The sequence below is a fragment of the Gossypium raimondii genome, chromosome 2 (genome assembly GCF_025698545.1).
Source record: "Gossypium raimondii isolate GPD5lz chromosome 2, ASM2569854v1, whole genome shotgun sequence".
NCBI classification, from domain to species: domain Eukaryota; kingdom Viridiplantae; phylum Streptophyta; class Magnoliopsida; order Malvales; family Malvaceae; genus Gossypium; species Gossypium raimondii.
Window position 1 is genome coordinate 39,852,862 of NC_068566.1, and position 27,294 is coordinate 39,880,155.

A 27,294-nucleotide genomic window follows, 5' to 3' on the forward strand; every position below is an offset into this window, starting at 1 on the left:
TTATATTATTTGGGTAAAAAACCCACAAACTTGAGCTTATTAGAATTTATCACCTCCTTCAGAGATAAAACCGTACGCCAGTTGCCCAAACCTCGACAGTTCCAAGATAAACAATTCATGGCTCATGGCAGGTCCCTTTTAAGAGACCGGCTGATAACGAATGAGCAGAGACAGAAGAGGGAGATAGATAGGCAGTTTCTCCAGACCCGCCCACCTTGCTATACTAACCTGTGATTGAGGAAAAGAAGACTAGTTGACTTAAACTCTAGAGTGACGTCTCTATTGCACCGATGATCCCCTCATCTTCCGACAAAACTTAGTTGTAATTTCTTCGGGCCATCCCCTAACAGCCACCCCATCCCACATATCCAAAAGTTTACGACAACTTGTTTCACTATGGCCTATTCGACAACACAGATAGCAAACCAATTCATAGCTAAAAGAAATCGTCAAAACATTGTCCACTTGTCTTTGAATCTTTTTCTTTCTCATCAATTGTTCTCTTATGTCAAGCGGGACGTGAATATGCATAAAACTATTAAACACATTCCGTTTGTTACTTGCATCATAGTCTAGAGAAGTTCCTATAAGACCTCCTAGGCTTTTAGCAAGATTAATAGATGCTAACCTTGGGGGCAAGTCATGAACTTGGACCCAAAATTTAATAAATGAAAACTCAATATTTTCAGGATTCTCACCCTTAGCTAACTGATAAGTAATAAACAATTACTAAACAATCATGGACCTCTTAAAATCATCTTTTTAAGATCTACAAGATGATAGAACTTAATAAGATAAAGGCCCCCAAACCAATAGGTTCGATAATAGAGTATGCCTATCGTAGCAAAATTAGTGAACTGTTCCCCAAAACTTTGCCAACAAAAAAAAAAAAAAGATCATAGTTGATGTCATCCTCCAACACATTTTCCACGTTAATCACCAGTTCGACTTCTTCTTTTTCCTTCAAGGGAAGGAACTGAAAGTCGGACTCCATAACAAACAAAACAATGAAAACAACATAATAAGATAAAAGCAAACAATGAGAAGAAATTGACAAAGCAATACTAAACATGCACAAAGGCATGCTCCCGAAAAGAAGAAAATCAATTAGAAAAAATTAACAAAGCAATCCCAAACATGCACAAAAGGCATGACTTGCTCGCGAAAAAGAGGAGAAAAACTACGGCAAGGCTTTAAAATCATATATAATTTTTTTTTTCATAAGGGTGGATATGAAACAATCTAATAAGGAATGAAGTTTTTATCTGAGGTCCAAATTTAGCCCTATAATTGCCAAAAGTTCACCAATAATCATTTATAGTTCACGGAAATAGTAGGGGTAATTAAGTCATTTTGAAGGATTACTATATATACTCGAGGCATCTATTGCTTGTGAAGTCGGTGGTCGCCGTTCACTTCAACGATGAACTCAACACTCAGTTTAAACCGACCAGTTCGAAATTATACTCTCGGCAGCTTTAAAAACCCTAAATTGATAGAAGCTAGGCCTTCTAGACATCAGTTACGTTCTCATTTGATCGACTTTTCAAAGCTTAAATGGTTCAGAAATGTAAATTCGAGGACCGGTTCGAGTGTTCAGCAGCAGCTACGAGATTACTCGTGTGAATCGAGAAGAATTACGTCTCGTCGAATTAGGGTTTCGTCCAACGATGCTCAGTTCGGTTCGTTTCCTAACAAAGGCGGGGCTGAGTCATCGAGTTTTGCCGAGTTTATCACATCCGAGCGTGTTAAAGTGGTGGCGATGCTGGCTTTATCTCTGGCGCTTTGTAATGCAGATAGAGTCGTGATGTCAGTGGCGATTGTGCCGTTGTCACTTGCTCATGGGTGGAGCCGGTCGTTTTCCGGTATTGTTCAGGTCGGGTTGTTTTGCTTCTCTTGATTTTCATTAATTCGACAATGAAGAAAAGGAAGTTGTTTTTTATTGGAATTTAGTTGAATTTTGCGGAAAATGTAATTTTTGGAGCACAAAACGCGTAATTTTGTATGCTTTTCTCTTCAATCATTTATGTTTTAGTTTTGAAGACTTTGTAGGAAACAAAGTGAATGTAGCAAAGGTAACGACCAAAGAGAGCCATAATTGCAGACGTGTTTGTTAGTTTAATTTCTCTAATTGGTAGAACAACTAAGCTCCTTGTCATTTGGGTTTTATGTGTGATCAATCTCGGGTTGCATGATTTTTTTAGAATAATGGTTTAAAATTAAGTGCCTGATTTCACTTGCTTATTTAAAATTTGTTGCAGTCATCCTTTCTGTGGGGTTACTTAATTTCACCAATAGCAGGAGGGACATTAGTGGACTATTATGGTGGTAAGGCTGTAATGGCATGTGGTGTGGCATTGTGGTCATTAGCTACATTTCTTACACCCTGGGCTGCTGAAAACTCTTTATTGGCATTACTTTTTGCAAGAGCTATGCTTGGTGTTGCAGAAGGTGTAGCTCTTCCTTGCATGAACAATATGATAGCAAGGTATTGGTGATCTGATTTTATTTACTGTTTGATGCTGATCACCTTAAATTGATGATTTAAATCATATGCCTTCAAGCAAGTTCATCTTTGTAGTAACAGTATGCGAGCCCAATTGTTGAAGTATTCTGCAAACTTTTTTCTTTTAGATGGTTTCCATCAACAGAACGTGCAAGGGCTGTTGCAATGGCAATGGCTGGGTTTCAGCTTGGAAATGCAATAGGACTCACTTTGTCCCCAATTCTCATGTCCCAAGGTGGTATATTCGGACCATTTGTGATATTCGGACTATGTGGATTTCTTTGGGTTTTAGTATGGTTATCTGCAACCTCAAGTACCCCTGATCGAAGTCCCCAGATCTCAAAATATGAGTTGGATTACATAATGAACAAGAGACAGAAATCCCATGCAGTGGAAAGCAAGCCTAAGACCAAAATGATCCCTCCATTCAGAAGATTGCTTTCTAAAATGCCAACATGGTCCCTAATTGTTGCAAATGCCATGCATAGCTGGGTAATGCATATTCCTTTCCCTGTAGCTTATTACATGATAATTTGGTAAATTTCAAAATGTGCTTATGCAGCTTGTGAGTACTTTCTGAATATCTTCTGTATGCTTCTTTCCAGGTAGAAGCAAGACGCTGTTGTCTTGCCTTTTTAGAATTTAGTAGTTTTTGGTCTTCTTTTTTTCAGCCAATGCACACTTTTTAAGAATTTCAACGCATCATACATTAATTGACAAGGAAAAGTAATTCAACAATGGGAAATTCTCATTGCAGTATCTATTTTCAGTCAGTTTTGCATCTCTCCTAAAACACTAACCTCTTTAAATATCATCCAGGGCTTCTTTGTTATTCTCTCATGGATGCCTATCTACTTTAACTCGGTAAGGGGAAAAAAACTTAACTACGAGCTGTTCATTCTGTGATGTGTGCAAGAATATAATCTTGTTTTAAGTTGCAAATAAGGAACATTTTGGCAATAGGTCCATCATGTTGATCTCAGACAAGCAGCATGGTTTAGTGCTGTTCCATGGTGCATGATGGCGCTAACAGGATACTTAGCTGGTTTATGGTCAGACACATTGATAAGGAATGGTACCAGCATCACTTTGACTCGCAAGATCATGCAGGTAAGGTTCAAAGAAAATGACGCTGTTGACTTTAAAAATTGAGTGTCTCATAATACGTTTCATTGTGTTTTTTATTCATTTTCGTTTGGTTGTCATCTGCTTGTCTTCATTTGGTTCTGACTTCTTTTCTGCTCCGTAAGCACCCAATCTGTTTCTTATCTGCAGTCCATTGGTTTTGTTGGTCCTGCGGTTGCTCTTGTTGGCTTAACTGCAGCAAAAACTCCTTCAACTGCATCTGCTTGGCTTAGTCTAGCTGTTGGACTTAAAGCATTCAGTCATTGTGGTTTCCTTGTCAACCTTCAGGTCAGATTGCTGAGTAATCTTGAAATGTTAAATAATATGATTGAATGTCTTTTTTCCCCTTTTCTCACTTTCTCTCTTTTGTTTCCGTTACCAGGAGATTGCTCCACATTATTCTGGTGTTTTACACGGTATGATATTTTGCTTGCATCAAGTGTAATTTTTGTTTAATTTCTTTCTTCAATCGAAAAGATGGGTAGCAAACTTTGTTAAGCAATAGACTTCACGGTACAATGAAAAAGTCTGCATTAAATTTTCCACCAAAAGAGTAGTCTTTTGTTATTACTGCTTTCAACAATTGCGCTCTTAATATAGATGTTGATTCCTCTATGTGTTTTTTTTTTATTGCCTGGTATTTGTGTGTGTGTGTGTGCATTGCTTGTCTTTATTGACAAGAAAGTAAATTGTAGAGCACTTCAAACAATTATCTTGGTACATGAGACTTCCAGTACTATTTCTGAACAAATGGACCAGAGCATGACAATTAATTCTATTGAGTAAAAGCAAATTTATTAGGAGCATATTGCTTTTCCTGATTCTAGTTAAAAAAGAGAGGTTTCCCTTTTTTTTTTTTTTTCTTTTTTCTCGTTTTTGGGAAAGGGTTGGTGGAAGGAGAAAGATACAATTCGACTATGTTTAACTAACTATCCCTTTATTTCTGACCTTAGGATTGTCAAATACTGCCGGAACATTCGCTGCTATTATTGGAACGGTTGGAGCTGGTTTCTTTGTGGAGCTGGTGGGATCATTCCAAGGATTTTTGTTGCTTACATCGCTCTTATACTTCCTTGCTGCTCTATTCTACATTAAATTTTCCACTGGAGAGAGAGTCAACTTTGATGAATCTGGTCAGTATCATAGCCACCATATAAATACTTAAGTCTCTACCAGGCTTCAGATATGAATGAATGGTAATTTGTAATAACAGGGTGCTCAAACTCAAGGTATAAATACTTACCTGACTATTAGAAGGCTATAAAGAGAAAGATTATCAGTGTGAATCAGTTTTATAACCACTATAAGATGTGTGATTATTAGCTGATAGTTTCTTTGCTGACTTAACCCTGCACCATTGTTTTAATTTTCTAATCGGTTGCATGCATTATTCGTGATCAGCAGATTCATGAACAAGTTTTTAGACTTGTGGTACTAAACCTTAGTTGTTGAGGATGGCGTGTGGAGCGTGAAGTGTGAAATCATCTCGGGCAACAAGAGAAGGGTGAGCAGTAAATCTTGTAAATAATAATAATAATAATAATGGTGCTGTTAGTTTCTTGTATAAAGCCAGAGAAATGTATAGTACATGATTTTTACTATTCGAGTGTGCATCAAAATCTGATTATCTGAAAGATAAAATCTAGAAAGTTATAAATGCTGAAAGCTGTCATCAATCTCTCCACCTTGCTTTCTGATTGATTTGTAGGCTTTTCACAATGAGTTGCTGTAGATGAGCGCCATCAATGGAATAGGTGTAATATATACACTCAAATTTGTTAGTATTATGATATATGGAATATATAAGTTTAAATTATAAACAAAAATTATAATTGCTCGTATTATTATTTTTACATGTTATTGTTAGCCTAAACAAGGCATATATGTCGTTTTTTTTTTATTTAATTGGCTTTTTAGGCTTTTTTTTAATTAGGGAAATAGGTTGTTTTCAGAGATACGCTTTCACACTCTCTCTCTTTGGATTTTTTAAGGTTTAGGTTTAGGGTTTTAGGATGAAACCGCGAAAGCTTATAGGTAGATTTGAGGGGTCAGGGATGCGATAATGCGCCTCAGAGCACATACATTTCATATGTTTTGCCAAGATAGGACTATTATCTCATAAATTCATCTTATGGAAGTCAGGTTTCGGGGTGACTGCTTGATACGATCACAAGTCGAAGTCTAAATGGAGGTTTCAGTCGACGATCGTGAAGTGGTCACGGGTTCGAGTATAACCGGGAGCCAGTTGACTGTCGTTATGCCGTCACAAGTTCAAGCTTTTTGGACACCCACAGTCATTATGTTTTTCGGTATAATCAACGTAATTGTTTTCTCTATTTTTAGGCATTTGGTTTTTTTAACCTTTCATTCTTATCCGAACGCTGACAACGAGGTGGACACAAGAGGGCTCTCAAAAGGAGAGCAGATATTTCGGCGGAAGTAGAGGTCAAACTCGGGTCAACGCGGCAACGATTGTAATTATTAGTGGGTTGTTTAATAACGGCAACTGTTGTCGCCCAAAAAAAGAGGATCACTTTTACTCTACCGAAATAGTCACTCCTCGCCTAAGAGTCCTCTTGAGTTCATAGTGGTGCCAACCTCCGGATAAGAAGGAAGGTTAAATATATTAGTTGTGTGGAAATGGAGAAAAAAATTACGCCGATTATAACGGGAAGCATCACAGTTTTTCCCTATGATTATGCTTGTGTAACGACCGTCAACTAGTTCCGTTATTATACTCTGATCCATGATTACATAACGATCGTCGATTAAGACCTCTACGTAGACTTCCACCTGTAATCGTAAAAAATAAAATAACCATAGAACCCAACATCCACAGGATAGGATTTAGAGGTAATGATTTCATCTCCACAGGATATATGAAATGTGTTCGTCTTGGAGCGATATCGCATCACCGACGACTTAAGAATACTTCAAACCGGAAATTTTATTAGTGACGAAAATTTTTAACATTGAAGCGGGGAAGAAAACGAAAAGAAATCTTGTAAAGTGTCAGGATAAAGGTTAGGAGTGATGATGTTTTAGGGATGATGGAGTATGGAGGGAGAGCCCTCTTTTATAAATGCGGGAGAGGGTGAGATTGCAAAGAAAAATATCTTCATGGTCGAAAATACGTTGCAGTACCAACGTTTTCATTGAATATCTTCAAAACATGAGTCAAATTTGTAAAAAAGTTCTCGGGATCAGGTTTTTTTTTTTTTGCAGACTTAATGAAAATGTTTGTGAAAACTCATCCAATTGGGCGAGCTTCCCTACTGACATGGCAAGAAAGCGCGTCCAGCTAGGTGCGCTTTCCTGTCATGGCACTAAGGAAGCTCACCTAGCTGGATGAGTTTTCACTAACATTTTCATAAAGTGCAAAAAAAGTACTTGACCTCAGGGATCTCGGGTAAAATCTTCAGCACGTTTTGAAGCATTGAATATCCTCTGAAGCATGTGTCTGATGAAATTATTTGATCTGTGAAATGGGTTTTCAAGCACCGAAGAGCGTTTCATTATCATTATTAACAAAAGTGTGTCCTCAGAAACAGATTTTGAAGCACGCATTCCCTCTCTCTTTGTTTTATTTTGCTATTAAAGTACTGAAATATTCAAAACTTAGGCACGCAACAATTCATATCAAACATCGAATAGTTGAGTTACGAGAGTTGTATGCATTTCTTTAGATAACTCGTCTAAAGATTTTTTAAATATCCAATTCATTTTAAATTGAAATGAGTCGATGAGTGAAATCCGTTGTTTACTACAACGATCAAATCTATAATACAAAAGCCCGAGTCATATTTGCAAGAGCCATATCTGTGGAATCGGCTTTTAAACGTACCATTCAATTACATAAGCTACGGACTAAAATCAGGAGAAAGTCGAGGGTTCGAGCCGATGAAGAATTTTGAGCTTACAATGTAGATATCTAACATTGATTGACCCCTTTAAGTATAAGTTATTTGATGTGAAAGGCGAGCTCGAGTTGAAGGTGATCATATTATCGCACTCCTCAAACGGAAATGTTGTAATGGAGTTATATGTCAAGTTTTCCAAGGCTGATGGAGCTGGTCAATCTTCAGTCACCATTGCGACTAATGTTGGAACCGAAGTTGAAGTAAAAAGCCTTAAACGGTTGTGCGGTGAGTTTACTGGTTTGTTACAAAGGTCATATTATGATGTCCTCAAAACATTAATGGGTAGACATTCTTTGATTTTCGACATTGATTTTAACTTCGACGGCCACTACCAATCGGGGTATGTGTAACCCGAACCTCGACACTTGGGCATGACATTAATTAGTACGTTCAATTTCAACTTCAGTTGATCAATGTCCTGGGGAATAAGCACTTATATATGGAGGCCATCAACCTAATACCATTTCGCAATCTAGTACAGATTTTTTCGGGCACATGGGGTATAGAAGAATCGATGACTTACTCTTTACGATCAGGTCCGGTGAGGGTATATCAAACCCTTTGGTTGAATACGACAATGAAAGCGTAGATGAGGAAAAAGAAGTAGCGAATGCAGTTGGTGGATCAAAATCAGACCCCTATCCAATTCGACAGTCCAGTCGACAATAACGGTTTGGATAATGCTCCAAATCCAAGATCCGCGATTTAGGGCATATAAACTTCTACCCTACATGACCAATATCGACCTCTCTATTGAGAGTGGTTTAGAGTTTTAGAAGTTACTGCACAAAACACTTGGTAATGCAAGTTCATCGTCAGATATCCAAGTGTTGGAAGTTGGCATTGAATACCCCAACAAAAATATTTTTCTTGCTGCATTAAAGCGATACAGCTTTAAAAATAGCGTAAACTATCACGCCACAAAATTTCGTTTAAAGAAATTTGATAAAAAGTGCGCAATGCACGATGAAATGTGCAAATGAAAAATCATGGTATCTTTTCAAAAGAAGAAAGGCTTGTGGACGATTAAAAAGTATTTCGGTCTATATACTTGTGTTACATCAAGTGCATGATGCAATCACTCGATTTTCTGACATAATGTGACCTAATTGGGTCTTCATTTTTCCAAATAATGTAACTTTAACTTGCAATTTGCAGCTGTAAGTCAAGATCATCTGAGGCTAAACTCCAACATGATATTTGACATTATTCTACTTATAGTGAATGCCAGTCCCAAGATTCTCGTCTCGATGTTGATTGCCAACATTTATAGCCAGCACGATTACACGTCATCGTACTACAAAGCATGGGTCGCAAAACAAAGGATTATAAATAAGTTGCATCACAGATGGGAAATGTTTTACAACGATTTATGGAAATGGTGTTAGGTACTGGATCGGTACGTAGTAGGTTTCATAACCGATCTGGAAACGCACTTAGCATACTTCAAGGATCGTCTAGTCCCTAGGAAAAGAGTAATCCATTGAATCTTTTAGACCTTTGATCAATGCAGGGAAGCTTTCTGACACTACAAACCTTTGGTGCAAATTGATTGTATCTGGTTGTATGAGAGGTATGAGCATCGATTGTTGATAGTCGCTGTCTAGGATAGTAATCAAAAAATTATGTCGATAGCGTTTGCAATAACTCCAAAAGAAAAGTCAAATGATTGGGATTTCTTCCTAAGTCGATTGTGTCGTCATGTTTGTCCCCAACCCAACATATGTGTCATCTTCGATAGGGGACCAGGAATTTTGGTCGTTATTGAACAACATGGTAACTTTTGGGATCACACACACCATAAGTATTGTATACAACATGTCAGCTACAACTATCACTCAAAATGGCCTTCGAAAAGTGAGCGAGATTAAGTTATTGACATGGGTATGTAGTTGTCATTATTTCCACAATCATGTTATACCATATTTTGTTTATTATTTGCATTCATGGGTATACTTCTCTCAACAGAGTACGAGTTTGTCCAACATCGTTTCCATGAAATGTTGGATAATTTGCGTGCCATCAACAATTACGATGTAGCATACCTTGCCAATATACCCTTCAAACAATAGATGTAATAGTATGACAGTGGTCTACGGTACGAGCATATGACGAACATAGTTGAATGCATCAATTCTATACTGAAAAGGACATGTCATTCTCTAATAATCTTGGTTGTCAAAGAAGCATACTTTTGTTTGGCTGTCTTATTTCCAAAGCGGGAGGTGGCATATGCTGGAAAAATAACGAGTGGTCATGTTCGGTACGAAGATGTCATGAAAGTAATTAGACGAAATACGAGAGTGAACACTATGTATGTAGTGTGTCATTCGCATTGAAAACTGTAATTTTAGGTCACGAAATATGCTAGGCCCAATTAGGGCATATCAGGGGCATCATATTGTATCGACCTACCAGAAGGGACTTGCGATTATGAGAGATTCCAAGCACTTCGATTCTTATGCGCACATGCAATTGTTGCATGTGCGAATGTACGAATTGAGTATACACCTTATATCAACAATGTGTACAGACTAGAACACATGCACAATGTATGGAGACCTAAATTCCCATTCGCCCCAGATGAGAGTGTGTGGCTGCTAGTGTCCAACGCCCCGTTTGAGTTGGCCCCAAACATGAACTTGCGTTGCATTTCGAGAGGTCGTCTGACTTTCACTTGGATACACACCAATATGGATGTTCGGGAGAGGGACAATCAACAGAGGTTATGCAGGTACTGTAGAAACTCAAGGCATACGAAGGAAAAAAGTTCTATATTGAGGGGTACATTAGGGCTTCAACATCGCTAACATTCATTTTTTTTCGACGATAGAAAATTTATTACACTGCTTCATTTTTTTCTGTAATAAAATTGTTCTTTCTTTTTAACTTACATTTTAATTGTATTTATGTAGTGTAAGAATTGTTATTTTAAGTGTATATTCAAGTACCAATTATAATTTCTCGAGGAATTGAGCTTTTTCCATTTTTACGAGTTAGTCTCTGTACCTTTATTAATCACTAGTTCGATAAATGTGTCTATCCAAAGTTACTTATTTCATATTATATATTAAATATATGGAAATTTACGTATAACTTACGTTAGAATGAGTTGCAATAGAAATATACAAAAAAATATTGTGTATTTATTTATGTCATTCATACTTACATCGCAATAGGTAAATAGAAAATGCATCATCGGCGTCGTTGGGCCGAATGTGTGTTGTAGGGCGCTGGCTGACAGGTGCACGTAGGATTTCTATATACAACTAGTGGTGTCGGCTCCTCCACTTGATCGTGATAATTATCATCATCTTCTTCGTCTTTATTTCTATTGTCGTCTTCATCATCTTCATCTCCACATTCGGCTTCGTCTCCATCGCATTCCTCCGTGCTTAAGTGTGGTGTCGTCCTAGCCTCCTATCGTGTGCTCTCCACTCCACGAGAAGATTGTTACGCCGATGACCCACCTAAATAAAAAATGACACGATGGGTGTTTGTGACACTATCGGCGAATAATCGTACGATGTTGCAAAACTCGAATACGTTGGTATTGACCCTAGCATCAATATTGGCATCAATGACGACATCGGTGATGGTACTAGTGTTGAGATTTGGCTCAGCGTTTGCATCAGCATGGGGGCATAAAATACTAGGGACGAAAGTTCTCCGAAATATGTACCTACGGGAATAGCAGAAGCAAGGTGCTGCGATGGTGCACAATGTGGTGCTTGTGAAAAAAATAAGGTTAGTAAAATTAATATGAATAAGTGGAGTGGAGTGAACTAATCGGGATGTGGCTTAGATGTTGCTGGCGCTTATTGTGTCAAAGTCGGTGACGAACCCGTCGCGAAACCTCTTCTAAACCTACGATGTTAGGCCGCTCGTCATTACCTCTTCTGATGAAGTTTCCTACTCATCGTCTCCAAATAGGCCGTTGTGTCCGATGAGAACAAAGGTTTGTGGATGGGTAAGACTTTCATCCTACGACTACAAATGTCAATGTACTACTTTTGTTAATCTTGTCAATTCTCGTCGTTCTTCCTCCAAAGGTCTAGCTTGTGCAGTGTTTTCATATCTTGTGTGTTGGGAAATGTGTCCATATTGTAGTAAACTTGTAACTGTTTTCTATTTATTTGAACGATAGATAAATAAATAGAGTTAATTTCACATTTCACTATTATGTCTTTTGTATTTTCTGTCTTTTATATTTTGCATGCATAGCGAAATTGTGACAAGCAAATTTAGCTCATTAATTATCTAAAGTTCAAAAGTTGAAGATAAGTAGCATTGTAAAAAACATTTACATTGCGAGAATGACAACTTAGTTCAGTATATAATCTAAATGAGTCTGTAATCCCGTAAAAGAATCAAAGTAAGTATTTGATTCAAATACTGAGAAGGATTATTATGTCATCGAGAATTTCAATTGGGGAGATGGCTAGTCTTGACTATTGGAGCAGTTGACTCAACGAGTAGAGACATAGATGTATTCATTGGTAGAATGATACATTAGACTAAACTCAAGATGAATTAATTTTAAATCCATTTGTGAATTAATTCACTTGTGACGTTCATAGTGTGATTTACCTAAATCCTGAGTTAGTCATTAACCATGCATATGCAACTAATGTGCTTTTATATAAGTGGAGGCTTATGCTCTAAAGATGATCGAGCTCATAGCCAGTATGTTAGGTACATAACTTGTGTATGGCATGGCTTTACTAGCAATAGTGAAATTCATAGCTCAATTAAAGAGTTAATGATATCTCTCATTGGCATTTTGTAGATTGATAAAAATGGAACATGGTCACTAGTTGCTAGTTCTCGAACGAGCAATTTATCATAGTCATTTGTTGATAGTGATCATATTAATCATTAAGAAGACACAATGGTGACAATGAGATAAAATAGGATTTTATTGAGCGAACGGATTTAACTCAAAAGAATCAAAGATATTATATGAGGGTAACACACATGATGAGGTCATGGTTCAAAGTAATTAGATGAATTACTTCCGTGAAGGGTATAAAATAAGGAATTTTCAATCATGGTACTTCTTGTGAACTGAATCCATGATTAAGTAATTACGAATTATCGAAATAATGCTTATGGACATAATTGCAATCATTAGACCCATATGTCTGATTGGTCCATCTACTAGCTCAACAAAAGCTCGATCAGACTGTATTTGAATCAGAAGAAAATTCTACGACTTTGGGAATAATTTAATTGAGTCGATTTATTCGATGTGAAATTAAATTAGGTGGTCGTAAGGATTGTTCAACTAGATAATTTGATTAAAGAATTTTCTTGAAAAATTATTTTGGAAAAATTAATTTTGATGAAGTAAAATTAAATTAATCAAATCAATTAAAATTAATATGATATTTTTGGAAGTTAATTTTCATGTCAGTCATTGGCTAAATTGGTAATTGAACTTGAAAATTGGACTTGATATCATAAATTGGGCTCGGGAGCCCAAAATTGAGATCAATACCCAAAAAACTGGTCAAATTGGGCCCCATATGTGAAATCGGGCCGATGGTCCAACCGGTGGCTAGACCGGACCGATCAAGTTGTCATTGACTCGGATCGAATCGGCTCGGGATGTCGTAAGGGTGTCGCACCTACACCAATGGACACGACGGTGCTGGCGGCAGGGACGACAGCATCTCAGTGGCCAACGGCGATTGGTTGTTTATGGTTGAGCAATGAAAGTGTTACACCCCTACTAGGATTCTACCAAAGAATTTGATTTCAGATTAACTATTCTAAAAATAATGTTATTTTAATAGTTTAATATTAAATTTAATTTAATATTTATCTTGATAAATATTATATTAATTTAATATTAAAGTGATTAAATTTAATCATAGTTGAACTCTCTAAACTCTCCCTATATAAAGAGAGTCTCAGGTCATTATTTATACATACTTGAATTTAAGATAAAGTTGTATAAAGAAAATTTTCTGAAGAGATTATTTTAGAAAATTTTTAGATATATTTTTCTGATTTATAACTTGATCCAAAAGTTCAGAAAAATTGCAAAATTACTCTATTGGTAATTTTTGTGAAATTTTTTTATTCGAAGTGAGCCCACACTCGGCAAACGTGAGCTTGAGGATAACGAAGAAGACTACTCGGTTGAAGCACTCATTCTAGATGAATCGAAAATGTACAATTTTAATTAAGATTTTGATTAAGTGTTTATCACTTTAGATATCACAACCAAGATATTGTTTTGGAAAAATTTTAAAACTCTGGTTTTTCCTTAAATTTTTTTTCGCTGCGTTTTCCAAATCCGTTTTTCCAACATCTCAGTGGCGGCGGAATTTGTTGCCTCCACCTGAACTATTGTATCACTCGATCCGATTCGTGCATCTCCATCTTCGCGTCCCACATACTTCGATTGGCCAAAAATTTCGGCAAGACACATTTTATGATATCTAGCTCAACGTATGGTATCCATTCAAACTACAGTGTCCAATTGTAAATTTTGTTACGTACGGAATTTTATTTTACAAATCATTTCGTAATTATTATATGTTTGAAAAATAAGTAACTAACTTTGGCTTCCAAGCGTTGATCTAAAAGTAGCCGGATATCTCCGAGCTGCACGGGTAGTCCCACGTAACTCGGCTCATGGTTCCACATATACAAGCGATATGTTAATTCAAATATATAATAAATAAACAATATTTACCATACAAACTACATATATGAAAACATATGGGTCGCTCACTCGGGTACGAAAAGATGGTAGTTGCCACTAGGCCCATGACTACAGCAAGAGCAGGCAACCATCGATTGGCATCTTATCTGATTCTGTCTCCCGACACAAATCCCGATACAACGTGGCCAACATGACGAATCCCCAACTCAGTCGTCTGCTTTCTTTGAAGTTGACTAGGTGTAGTAGCCACCTTATATGTACTAAATTTTTAGATTTATCAGGCATTAGAATGTCCCTGATTAACCTCAGGATGAATGTCGAGCGTATTATTCTTTAATGACGCCGTGCGCGTCCTTAAGAAGATTTTTTAAATTGATTTTCAATCACTTTATATTTATCCGACCACAATAAAACTTATTCGACATCTTCCCCAAAAATATCTCGCAAAAGACATCTTTACCAGGAACGACTGCTGACCCTGTGGCAACTAGCCCATTCATCGATAAACTAAGTTGTAAAGCTACATCCTCAAGTGTGATTGTACAATTGCAGTATGGAAGATGGAAAGTGTGTTTCGAGCCTCCATCTTTCCACCAACGTGCTGATGAGTATATGATCAAGTTTGCAGCCCCCAAGCATATAAGACACGTGCAAGAATCTTGTGTCTTGCAAGTAATCACGAATTTCAATGTTTGGGCTCTTTGACAAGTTATGTATGAACCCCTTCAAAACATGATCATCCGTCTTATTTATATCGACAAAAAAATTTTAAAAATAAAATACTTTAAATTTAACTTAATTAATAATAACAAAATTTAAAATTCTCGGAAATTTTAAACTTACATTTGTGTTTTGAAAATTACTTTAAATCGGTAATTTTAAACTCCCAACAGTGCCAAGAAGGCTATTGAATAATCTTAACTTTCAAGTAAAATGTTTAGTTTAAAACAACTTCATCTTTTACTTTAAAAATTTCTCCCGTTAAATCAGAAAGGAGAAAAAGGAACTTTAATTTCTTTGCTTCTTTCCCTAAATTCGAATAAAACCAAGATTTCTAGTCAAATTAGCATGTGCTTATAATTTAAAAATTTATACACATAATAATTTTTATATAATGGACTTCTACTCAATACTTCCTCATAGCTACCTTTCTTTCTTTCAATAAATAAATATATTTTGCAGGAAATATTATTTTACTAATTTATTCGTAAACTTCAAACATTCATAGAAAAAATAAATTTGTATGCTAATAATGTTCAAAATTACTTCAATTAAGTAATCTTACATTTCATCAATAAAATAACAAAATCTTAATTCCAATCATCAAATCAAAAAGATCTTAATACGGAACGCTAAATTCCCACATCCAAAGTCCAAACAGGCAACTCAAAAATAAACGACAGTAAACAAAGTTGAGCAAATTTGTAGTCGTATTTAATTAAACCACTTCTTAAGTTCACAAACCAATTATTTATAAGGTTCTATTGAAACTACAAGGACAACATCATTCATCCAAAATATACATCAACTAAAGCACTACCCTTCACGATGAAGAATCAGACCTGGGCGTCGCTGATCTTGAAAACGATCTGGAAGACGGGCTTGCACTTCTACTTCTAGAGTGGCTGTGAGGGGTAGTTTTCTTACGTGGTGTAATGCTCCTCCTTGACCTCCTCTCTACGGGTGATGCACCGCGCAAGTAACTCCGTCTTGAGCTGCTCCTTTGCTTGGGGCTCAAACTATGTGAGTAGCTCCTCCTAGAACTTTTCCTTAACCGAGATGGTGTAGGGCTTCCAGAAGCAGAGCGGTAACGATAACTTCTACAGTCAGCTGAATCATAGGACCGGTCACGCCTTCTATAGTATCGATCATCAGGTGAGTAGGAACGGTCCCGCCTTCTGTAGTATCGATCGTCAGGTGAGTAGGAACGATCCCACCTTCTGTAGTACCGATCATCAGGTGCATAAGAACGGTCCCGCCTTCTACAGTATCCATCATCAGGTGAGTAGGAACGGTTCCGCCTGCGGTAGTAACAGTCCTCGGGAGTGTAAGATCTATCACGCCTTCTGTAGTATCGATCATCAGGAGAGTAGGAACGGTCCCATCTTCTATAGTAGCGGTCATCTGACGATCCGCTGTAAGGGGAGGGAGCACGGGAGTACGACCTGTGCCGAGGGGAGTAAGATCTACTCCTACCCTTACCAGATGAATAACGAGGAGACCGACTCTGACTTCTTGAATAAGAAGAATAACTTGGAGATCGACGAGGTGAGTTGCTTCGAGATCGATGACGAGCTGGATGCAGATGAGAAAATTAAAAACATAATCTAGCATACTCGAAAATTTTAAATAATCCTGATAACAAGAATATTCATCAACTACAAAACATACCACGAGAAGTTCTCAACCCCAAATATCTTCCTGGAGTAGGAGTTCTCCCCCTCCGCCTCTTGGCCTGCAGTAAACACAAACTCAAAGAATGAGAAAGTGAAATTACAAGAAGTTCACAAATAATATATTATAGATGAGAGTATAGCTGTTTTTCACTTTTTCTCAGAAAAGGTGTTATAAATTTGAATCAACATGCAGAATAACTGAAACAGCAAAAGACATAACAGTTAAATAAAGAGAGAAATTCAGGGCATACAACCCTAACAGTCTGATTGTTGTTGTTGTATTTGAATTGTTTGTTTAGATGTAAGACTTTTGGAGTTTGGTGAAGAGCTGCAACACACAGCTAACCTGCTGCCACAAAAACTTCAAGTGGAAAGAAGCAAACAACTTTCAAACTATAATAACTGACCGTCCATAATTCTTATACGATTAAGCAAGGATCAATTACTACAATCAAAGCAGCTACTGATCAAGATAAACCGAATTATTGATCTTTTACCTTCTCCACTGTAATGACACGTCCTTCAAGAACAGAGCGGTTCAAATACTTAATGCAACGTTCAGCTTCTTCTATAGTCGACATTGTAACGAACCCAAAGCCACGAGATTCCCTTGTCCACGGATCAACCACAAGATGAACATCAACCACCTATACATTAAGTTCCCCATTGTAAGAACTTTGAAAGCACATACAGATATTGCTTAACCATACAGAAATTGTATACTCAAATTCAAACATAACAATAGACATGCAAAGTTATACTCAACCATACTTTTCCCTCACTGGAAAAATGCTTCTCCAGCTCTCTCTTGGTGATCCGATGTGACAAGCCTGTCACATACAAATTGTTCCCAGGATTTTCAACACTCCTACCAATAAAAAAACAAATGGGAAAATTGGGTATAAAATAATTGAGACAAAAAATAAAACCAATAACCAGCAGCAAAGCAGAACGAGATGACTAAACAATACCTTGAGCGACTCCTTGACCTTGACAAAGATCTCGAGACAGACCTCCTGTACCTCTTGTATGGGGAAGGAGAAGGAGAATAGCTTGACCTCCTAGAGTAGGACATCTGACAATATGAACACAATACACAGCTCAGTACTTACTTAATTCACAAACAGTAACTTTTCAGTTACAGCCTCTCTTTTATAATATAAATACATAATTTATTCATACTTAGAAGCATTTACACTAAGAAGAAACCCATTTTCTTAACTCAAAATAACAAAATTCACCACGTTCTGAAATAGTTCTTCATAATCAGATCTTCAAATTAATCTTTCTATAACCGATTGGTTAGAATTTTAAACGCTCAATTTCCTTTAATTTCACCTACCAGGTTAAATTAGAAAAGTACCAACATATAAAACAATCAGAATTGAAATATAATGAATATGCTATATAAAATTAGGCCTTCCAATGCAGCAACGGATCATAAATCAACATAATTGTTGCTACATATTATACAAACATTCAATTTTTTTAAAATTTAGTTCTTTAGAAAACAAAGATTCAAATTAACTTTCAATATAGCACAGTAATCGAAAATATTTTAATTTGATCACAGACCTATCTCTCTTATCATAAAACGAGGGCAAACTCAAACTCAAAATCAACAAACAAATAAATTTTTTTTAAAAATCCCCTACCAAGAATTACAGATAAATTATGAAAACAGCGTATAAAAAATGATAAAATTTATGAAAAAATTAATTGGAAGGATAAGTTACCTTAAACAAATGAACAGTTAAAGGTAGAGGATGGAGTGTTTTAGATCTATCGTAATTTTTTCTTAATAGCGAGGGTTTCTTACGTTACGCAGCGAAAGATGTAGAAGACATTAAAAAAAGGCAGGTAAAGCATATAGGAACGAGGTTCTGAAGTTTCTAGAGAAGCGGACGTGAGGAGTGCATTAAAATTCGGTTGAATCCTTCCCCTTTAAGGTCCGTGAGCCTTTTGGTCACTGCATAGCGTCTGTTTTAACGTTTCGGGTTAGGGCCGTTAACCGTTAGGCACTTAGGCTCTAGAGACTAGATGATAGGACAGTGAAAAAATCCATCAAGAAATCGAATCGATAATTTGGTTTGAGTTTTTTATACTTTAATTCGGTTTTAGTTAGATAATATCATTAAATTATATAATTCGGTTTGATTTCAATTTATTCTATCAGACATTGAAAAGTTCAAAAACAAATTTTTAATTTTTTTTAAAAAATAATATTTTTAAACATATAAACCTAATATATAAACTCATTTAAAACTCAAAACAAACCTCGGTTTTTTTACTTCTAAACATAACTTTTATTACACTTTTACATATTCTATAATTAAATAAAAATAAACCCTAAATCTAATTTTAATCTCATGATACTCTCACAGTTTCATTGCTTATTTATTATTATTGTTGTTAAAACTTTCAAGAATTCAAGTGTTCATATATTTTTACTTATTATATATCATGTGATCTTTTATTATTATCATCGTTGTTGTTAAAACTTTTATAATTTTGGTTATTATTATTAACATTTTCAAGTTACGTGCTTTTTGCTATTATTATGCGTTGTTTGGTTACTTGTGTAGTCATATGAGAAAAAAACTTATTTATAATTAAGTATGTATTATAATAGTTACATATAATAAAATAAAGAATAGTTAGTACAAGTTAAACTTGAAATTCTAAATATCGTAATAACTTATAGAAAAATAAGATTTCTTCAAAATAAGTGAATAAATTTTCTTCTCTTTACTAAAAATAAGTTATGAGAGTGGCTATATATTACTAATTAAATTAGTTTATGAAAATAAAATAAAATTATTAAATAGTGTTTAAGAAACATAAAACAAAGATAATTTTAACTACTTAAGGGTTGATCAGTCGTAATCCAAAGACACTATCTTGGATGGAACAAGTGCGCCCATTCTTTGAGAATCCATGGAGGGGTAAAAGGCTCTCTCTTGCTGAAGTGGGGGTGGGATATTGAAGTAGTGCATTGGTTGTGGTTGACTGCCAGATGGTTGAAACTAGTTCTGCTGCTGGTAACATTCCGCTATGAGCTACAGTTGCTGGCTGCTTTGCTCCTTCCGAAGTTTCTGACTCAAGTTTTGGAGCTTCTGGTTTACCCCACATAAGCTTCAGCCTCAAACCCTTAATAACCGGCTTATTAGAGAGCTCTTCTGCAACCTTCTCTGCACCTTCTCGGGTTGTATAGGTCACAAATGCACATGCTTTGTTAAGAACCATCTTTATGGACTCGATTTCACCATGGGCAAAGTTGTCTCTTAAATCCTGCTCATTGATCCTTTTATCAAGCTCACCCACGTAGGGGGTTCTTATGCTTTCATCCTAGGGAGGTTCCAAAGAAGGCATCTCACCAGCCTTGTTGAGTAGCTCCAGTGCCACCTGATCATTAACCTTGAGATGTTTAGAACAGAAAGGAAAGAAATGAATGGGTAAATAACGGGCTTTTAACCAATCAAGCATGCCAAGCACTAGAATATAGGTTGCTCAGTTGTGTAAGCTATGCTTTCTTGAGGTACCCATGTCCGACACATTGGGATATGACCTCCAAGAAGACTCCAAATACATGGAAAAATTATAAGTCTAATCATAGCCAAGCCAGACCCATGCCTATTTCCGACACACCCATGTCCAAGGAACATAGGTTGTAAGCATAGGTCTTTAATAGGAAATGAAGTTTGTCTTCATGTCAAAACATCAGCAACAACATTTTTATAAAAAATTTCATTAAACTGAAGTTTACCTAATCACATGAAGGAAGACAGGTTGACTGGACTATCAGTTTATTTACTGGAAAGTACTATAAATAATTCTAATTTATTGCCATCCTGAGTGATTGGCCATACAAAGGAGGGAAAAAATTCAAGAGGCATCTGCCAGTGCATTAGCATGCAACAAAAACTAGAACAAATGTCATGGATAATTAACTGAGCAAATCGGATAGCAACAACAGATTACAGTCCACCTCAGACATATATGAGTAATGCATTTTACTTATGTACGAATACTCTACTGATAGCCAATACATTGCAAGCACCTTTTATGCACTAGTCAACAAAAATATATAAATCACCAACAATCGGACTTACCCATAGTAACAATCTTTAATATTTTGCTAAGACAACTCCCCAGTTTCGGGCATCTCATGCCTGTAAATGCCTGTAAGGGCACTCAACACCTCTTGTGCACTCATCCCCCACATAGAAACTGCAAATATGCGCTCGATTTCTTTTGTAGTAAGATGATGTTCTTTGCAGTTTCAGGATCGTGTCACTTGGTCGTACTTTTCCATAAGAGGACTCATAATCTAAACCAGCTCTTGCCTGCACTCCATGAATTATTTAAGTTAGCATAAAACGAAATTATGAAGAGGAAAATGAAATAGAAGTGATTATGGTGATCAATTAAACAGACAAGTTTAACATATTGTGCTACATCAACAAGATATTTATATCTACGTACATATAGTATAAGGCTACAAGGTTCATACACATATGAATTGAGGCGGGGAAGGGTGCACAGATGGGTAAAAGGAGAAATGATGAAGCACTGGCTCCTTACTTTTGTCAAATACAATAAAGCTGAAATCATACTGTTACTCCAATACTTGAATTCACTACACCAAAACAGGTTTTTAGCGGCGTTTTTTTAGGCCTTTAGCGGCGCTTTTTAACGCCACTAAAGGTTTTTGCGGCGCTTCCTCAAGCGCCGCAAAAAAGGCCGCTAACGAAAATGTCACAAACATTTGCAGCGTTTACAAACAAAAACGCCGCTAAAGAACATGTTCTTTAGCGGCGTTTTTTCCTAAGCGCCGCTAAAGAACATGGTCTTTAGCGGCGTTTTTTTTACAAATGCCGCTAAAGAACATGTTCTGTAGCGGCGTTTTTTTACAAATGCCGCTAAAGAACATGTTCTTTAGTGGCGTTTCTTTAGCGGCGTTTTTATACAAAAAAGCCACTATTTTTGGGATTTTTTTTATATTAAATTTTTCATTTTTTCGGTCCTCCTGTAGTAACAATTCAAAAGCAACCAATAGCAATAAATTTATATAATATTTCAACATAAGGGAATAAAATAATATTAATATCAATAAATAAAAGTGAATTCATATTATTTTTGCAAAAAATGTTAAATGTTAAAACCAAATTAAAATATTTATGTCATACACTATGAAGGCGGAAGTTGCGACTTAAACATCTTCATCATAATCTGTCTCTTTGAAGTTCGTCATACTTTTGCTCTGCTCGCTTCTCTCGCTGCAGCCTCCGCTTCCCTCATTGCCGCCATTCCTCGCCTCGCTCTCTGCTTTAAGTTGTAGCCGAGTTCTTCATATTTCCTTTGAACCTCAATTGTAGTCGCTTGCATCCGAGCCATCCGGTCTTTTAACCTCTGAACTTGACTTGAGCCCGACTCCCAAGCCATGTATTGGTGGGGCTGGATCCAAAATCTTGGGTTGGGCTAACAAGAGATCCTTGAAATCGAACCCGACCATACCTTTCAGGACCCAAAACTTCAGTAATAATCCGGTTATCAATATCTTCAAGATGAACCGAACTATCACTAGAAGCAATCGCTTCGTACTCCGCCTTTTTATCCTTTAGTTTTTCCTAATAAATAAATCTAATAGTTAGGAACGCAATATTATATATTGAAAAACATATGCAACATAACAATAGTCGCATTACAAGTAATGAATTAAACCATTAGAAAATAAACACTATAAATAACTAAAATAAGTCAAATCGTATTAAGTAAACGTACCATTATTTCACCAGCTTCAGGAGTCATGGAAGATCCATCTTTCTTCCTATGTGTAATTTCAAAAAGTTGAAGGCGTCCAACTTTTTGACCGGATGACCGTTCCTACAATATAGTAGTATAAATATTAATTAAAGGGCAAAGTTATACATATTCGACAAAATTAATAAATTTAAAAATACCTCCGCCTCAGCTACACATGCAAAACTTCTCGACCCGGCTGTGTGGGTGAATTTTTGTTTCTGCCTGCTGCTTATTCCAACTTGTTCACGATCCTACGTTATGAATTTTTTTAGTACGTAAATAGAAAATATTATAAACCAAAATAATTACAATAGTTTAGAAGTACGTCATACCTCGCCTTTATTCGAATGCCAAAATCTAACCGCATCTTCCCATTGGTACCTCAACATACCCGACGGGACATTTTGCAATTTCTCATCGAGGGTTGTTTTTGTCTTATAATAATTTTTCTTCAAAGTACTTTTGTTGTCTCTCCATCTTTTTCCTAATGCCTTCTTTACATAAGCATCCGAGACCTCTAAAGCAAACCTCGCCTACAAAAAATAAAAAACACAAGTTAATCAAGTAAATATAAATGAAACTATTTCCCAAGCATTATAGATGACATTAACATTTTGTTACCTTAATATTATCGAGGGCTTGGTTTTTGTTGCTATCGGGCATTTGGTGCTATGACTCGTAGTTTATAGGCAACATATTCGGATTTCGTGCTAAAATGCCCATGTATCCAGCTAAAAGTCGAGCTTCTGATCCAACAGGCTGACCAAAACTGTTTCGTCTAACTTTGACACGCTCGACTGGATCTAACTCGTACAACTCTCTAAGTAGCGTACGTCCTCGACCTCTGCGCGTCCCACCATTTTCAGCTACAAATGGTATATTATAATGTAAGAATTTGAAAAATAAATCAACTATAACGAAACACGCATGTAAATTAAATGTAAAATTACTTTGAACTTCAGAGGATCATCACCGTAATCGAACATTTGAAGATCCAAGCTAGCATCGTTGTTCAAGATTATGTGTTTCTGTCGAGTTTGGATCATTTTGAACAATGCTTCCCCTTAGAATTTTTCTTCTAGGCATTTTATCTACAATACACATAAAATAGTTAATTACTTAATAACTAATTACAACAATAACAAAGATATATAAAAGCAGTTGAAATATATAATAAGACGAAGATTTAAATTATGATATTACATATAATTAAACAATCGTAAAATCTTACTACTTCATTATTCATAAATATCTTCATCAGTATCCTGACGAACCCATCCAAATTGTGCACTAGTACTAGGGATATTATTGTTTAAGTTTTGTTCTGGAAAGGGCAAAGTTACTGATCTATCGTCGATGTTATCTCTACTTCCACTGCCCATGTCAAACAAGTCTCTAGGGATGTTACGGAGTACAACGTACCAACCCTCATCAGTTGGATCTTTTGAGTAAAAAACTTGTTTGCCTTGAGATGAGAATACATACGGCTCATCTATCAGTTGTTGTCTTGTGTGAATCAATCGGTCAAAGTTCACCATTGTAAAACCAAATTGATCTTGCTTAATTCCACGAGCTGTATTAACATCGGCTCAATCACCACGAAATAAGACAACTTTCCATTTGCCATAGTAATCCAACTCAATTATGTCAGTAAGTTGTCCGAAATATTCCACATTTCCCTCGACAGGATTATTGTCCCTAGCACTAGCATAACTTGTAATTGCAGAATTGACAATTATTCCACAATTTTGCGTTCTCCTCAACCTCTCGCGATATTTTGTATGAAATCTGAATCCGTTGATGAGGAACGCACTATATCTTTTAACCACTCGATTTGGACCTTGGGAGAGCCATTTAACATCGTCGTTTACATTATTCCCACTCCAAACCTATTGAATGAAAAGTAAACCGAGTAATTCATTTGTTATGAGAAAACATTATTATTTGTGGCGGAAGCTCGAATCGCATACCGCTTTGGCTTAACCATTCATAAAAGATTCGTAAACAACTTATTGATATCTCGATGTTGTGTTCTTCGGGAGCATAAACGAGATCTCAATATTTGTTTGTACTCACCGTGTTAAAAAATGTGATCTTTGTTAGAAAATAAACATTTATTAGTTTGATAAATATTTATCAAATTTGTAGAACTTACTTAGTAAAGGTTCCAATAATTGTGGTGAAATGAACATATCGATGTGCTTGTACCCACGATAAATGATCTAATTTCGTAATTTCAACTTTTCCGATTGGTTCTCCAAAACTTTGGAACAAATAAGTATCGGATAAGTTATGGTCCGTGAGTCCAGCATTCCTATTTGGTCTGTTTAACCTTGTTTCAACATCTTCCAAATATCTTGAGCAGAAGGTCATACATTCTTCTGCCAAGTAGCCTTCAGCAATCGATCCTTCTGGATATCGCTTGTTGCGGCAGTAGGACTTTAATTTAGATAGAAACCTAAACACAATATACAACATTTCTTAATTATTGAAACTAAAGGCATAGAGGTGAATGAAGGAAAACTTTAAAAAACTCATAGTTCACACCTTTCTATGGGATACATCCATCGATAGAAAACAGGTCCGCCAAGAATTGCTTCGTGCGGGAGATGGATTATCAAGTGAATCATAATGGTGAAGAAGGAATGTGGGAAGATTTTCTCCATGTTGCATAAAGTCAAAGCGGCTCGATCCTGTACCTTCTGAAGTTCTTGAACGTCCAAAACTTTGCCACAAATGGCTTTCATTATATTGGATAGTTCAATTATACAAGACGTCACCTTCTTGGACATACAACATCGTAGAGCCACTTGCAGTAAATCTTGCATCAAGATGTGATAGTCATGTGATTTTAGCGAATATAATCTTCGATCTTTAACACTAACACATCGAGATATATTTGATGCATACGCATCTGGAACCTTTATATCCTTCAACACCGTGCAGAACAATTCTTTTTCCATCTTCGACATTGAAAAAATAGAAGGCGACAATCGATATTTCCCGTTCGGTAGTGGATTGGGATGAAGATCAGGTCGGATTCCCATTTGGACTAAATCAAGTCGACTCTGAAGATTGTCTTTTGATTTTCCGTCGATATTCAAAACTGTACCCACAATGTTCTCGCAGACATTTTTCTCAATGTGCATAACATCAAGATTGTGTCGTAGAAGGTGATGCTCCCAATAAGGTAACTCAAAAAAAATACTTCTTTTTTTCCATAACTCCGCCTCATTAGGATCGTCCTCTTCATCAGAGTCATCATCAGCTTCATCATTGGATCTTCTATTTCTTTGCGTGTTTGGCGGTTGGTTTATCTTCCCATAAATGAAATTCATATCTTCCAACATGAACAAGATTTCAGGGCCACTGGTCTGCGAAGGAGCTTCTCAAACTCTTGATGACTGTCAAATCTGAAACTCAAATCTAAATCTATGATTTTCGGTAACCACCGACGATGCCCCATGTAAGAGAACTTCTTCCCATTGTACAACCATTGCGAACATGTTTGTGCAGACAACAAGGACACGATAACGACCCTTGGTACTCCAACCGGATAAATTGGCATAGGCGGAAAGTCATTAATGGTCCACATCAAAGTCGCACGTAAATTAAAGTTCTCCTTTCTCACCACATCGTATGTCTCGACACCACCCACAATTGTTTTAACTCTTCAATAAGTGGTCAAAATAAATGTCGATATCATTCCGGCCCTTTCTCCCGTGGATAATCATAGATAAGATAAAGGAAGATTGCTTCATGCAAATCCACGGAGGCAGATTGTAAGGAACAAGCACTACTGGCCAAGTACTGTAGGCAGTGCTCATGATCTTGAAAGGATTAAATCCATCGATGCTAGCCCAAGCCTCACACTCCTAGGATCGCTTAAGCTTGTAAATTTATTGTCAAATGATTTCCAAGCTAAAGAATCTGCCGGATGCCTTAGTAATCCATCATCGGTTCGTCCATCATGGTGCCATGTCATTGACTCCGCTGTCTTCGACGACATGTAAAGCCTTTGAAGCCTTGGTATCAACGGAAAATACCGTAAAATCTTGGCTGGCTTCTTCCGTGACTGTGCATCATTTTCATCGTCGTTCCCATCTTCTGTGTTTCTACTTGTCCAACGAGAGTGGCCGCATACATGACAGCGCTGTTGGTTTCTCCGATCGCACCAATACAACATGCAGTCATTTGGGCAACTATGGATTTTGTTATACCCAAGGCCTAAATCTTTTATCATTTTCTTCATATCTTTGCATGACCGATGGATTTTTGCAAACGGGAACATCTCTCTCAAAAACTCTAACAGCATTGTCAACGAGTTTCCGGTCCACCCTCCTAAACACTTTAATTGAAAAAGACGAACATAGAAGGACATCTTTGAAAATTTTGATCCCTCATACAGTTCTTCGTTCATGTCATTAAGTAGCGCGTAGAACTTCGCCGCTTCTCCATTCGGCTCTTCATGACGAACACTACTTCCCGGTTCGGTAAAAGCATTTCCACTAATATTACAATCATCAGAGGCCATAAAGTCCGCTGGGAATGATTCGACACCATGATTGTGCATATTAAATGCATCTCGCAACATACCTTCCATGTCATCCCCTCTATCAGACTGATGGTAAGCAGTATCAGGATAAGTTACATCCATCCTTGAAGAGGAGGTACTAGACGGGCATTCTCCATGAAATAACCATTGTTTATAACCTCGAACAAACCCATCAACAATTAGATGCTCGTATACAACTTCACGATAATGCCAGTTTATGTTGACACACTTCTTACACCGGCAAAGAATCATATTCTCTTGGCTTGCATATTGAAATGCAAAATTTAGAAAAGTCTGTACCCCATTTCGAT

The 27,294-nt window shown here is 36.6% G+C and overlaps 2 protein-coding genes and 1 pseudogene across 13 annotated transcripts; 1 reads left to right on the top strand and 2 right to left on the bottom strand.

Moving 5' to 3' along the window:
- Positions 1 to 1,380: 1,380 nt before the first annotated feature.
- Positions 1,381 to 7,117, top strand: LOC105788731 (probable anion transporter 4, chloroplastic). Of its 6 annotated transcripts, none has more exons than XR_008193713.1 (10): positions 1,381 to 1,876; positions 2,262 to 2,488; positions 2,635 to 2,998; positions 3,326 to 3,370; positions 3,470 to 3,616; positions 3,782 to 3,919; positions 4,014 to 4,047; positions 4,585 to 4,764; positions 5,033 to 5,135; positions 5,774 to 7,117. XR_008193713.1 is itself a non-coding variant. In XM_012615762.2 (9 exons), the coding sequence occupies exons 1-9, from the start codon at positions 1,424 to 1,426 to the stop codon at positions 5,041 to 5,043; spliced, it is 1,599 nt and encodes a 532-aa protein (XP_012471216.1). In that variant the 5' UTR covers positions 1,381 to 1,423; the 3' UTR covers positions 5,044 to 5,288. The 6 variants fall into 6 exon arrangements, 2 of the variants coding, with proteins under 2 accessions (XP_012471216.1, XP_012471217.1); XR_001132130.2 differs by having other exon boundaries at positions 5,036 to 5,135; XR_008193714.1 differs by lacking the exon at positions 5,774 to 7,117 and adding an exon at positions 5,340 to 5,484.
- An 8,522-nt stretch (positions 7,118 to 15,639) lies between these two features.
- LOC105788732 (serine/arginine-rich splicing factor SR45a) lies at positions 15,640 to 18,540 on the bottom strand. 7 transcript variants are annotated; one of them, XR_001132132.2, is made up of 7 exons: positions 18,360 to 18,539; positions 17,595 to 17,698; positions 17,395 to 17,491; positions 17,121 to 17,270; positions 16,878 to 16,969; positions 16,619 to 16,682; positions 16,438 to 16,522 (listed from the first exon to the last, which is right to left on the bottom strand). XR_001132132.2 is itself a non-coding variant. In XM_012615764.2 (6 exons), exons 2-6 carry the CDS (start codon positions 17,696 to 17,698, stop codon positions 15,771 to 15,773), a joined length of 1,167 nt encoding a protein of 388 aa, XP_012471218.1. In that variant the 5' UTR covers positions 18,360 to 18,529; the 3' UTR covers positions 15,640 to 15,770. The 7 variants fall into 7 exon arrangements, 3 of the variants coding, with proteins under 3 accessions (XP_012471218.1, XP_012471219.1, XP_052483467.1); XR_008193716.1 differs by having other exon boundaries at positions 16,878 to 16,984; positions 18,360 to 18,538; XM_012615764.2 differs by lacking the exon at positions 16,878 to 16,969 and having other exon boundaries at positions 15,640 to 16,522; positions 18,360 to 18,529.
- A 959-nt stretch (positions 18,541 to 19,499) lies between these two features.
- Positions 19,500 to 21,933, bottom strand: LOC105789682 (zinc finger CCCH domain-containing protein 40-like; annotated as a pseudogene).
- Positions 21,934 to 27,294: the final 5,361 nt, after the last annotated feature.

What these genes read in the sequence shown, in the direction of transcription:
- LOC105788731 (XM_012615762.2), top strand. Translation starts at nt 1,424, where the DNA reads ATGAACTCAACACTCAGTTTAAACCGACCAGTTCGAAATTATACTCTC. An exon ending in CAAATGCCATGCATAGCTGG is followed by an intron (nt 2,999 to 3,325) that starts GTAATGCATATT and finishes AATATCATCCAG; the next exon opens with GGCTTCTTTGTTATTCTCTC. An exon ending in TTATTCTGGTGTTTTACACG is followed by an intron (nt 4,048 to 4,584) that starts GTATGATATTTT and finishes TTCTGACCTTAG; the next exon opens with GATTGTCAAATACTGCCGGA.
- LOC105788732 (XM_012615764.2), bottom strand. Translation starts at nt 17,698, where the DNA reads ATGTCCTACTCTAGGAGGTCAAGCTATTCTCCTTCTCCTTCCCCATAC. An exon ending in AGGTCAAGGAGTCGCTCAAG is followed by an intron (nt 17,492 to 17,594) that starts GTATTGTTTAGT and finishes TTTTATTGGTAG; the next exon opens with GAGTGTTGAAAATCCTGGGA. An exon ending in ATTTTTCCAGTGAGGGAAAA is followed by an intron (nt 17,271 to 17,394) that starts GTATGGTTGAGT and finishes CTTAATGTATAG; the next exon opens with GTGGTTGATGTTCATCTTGT.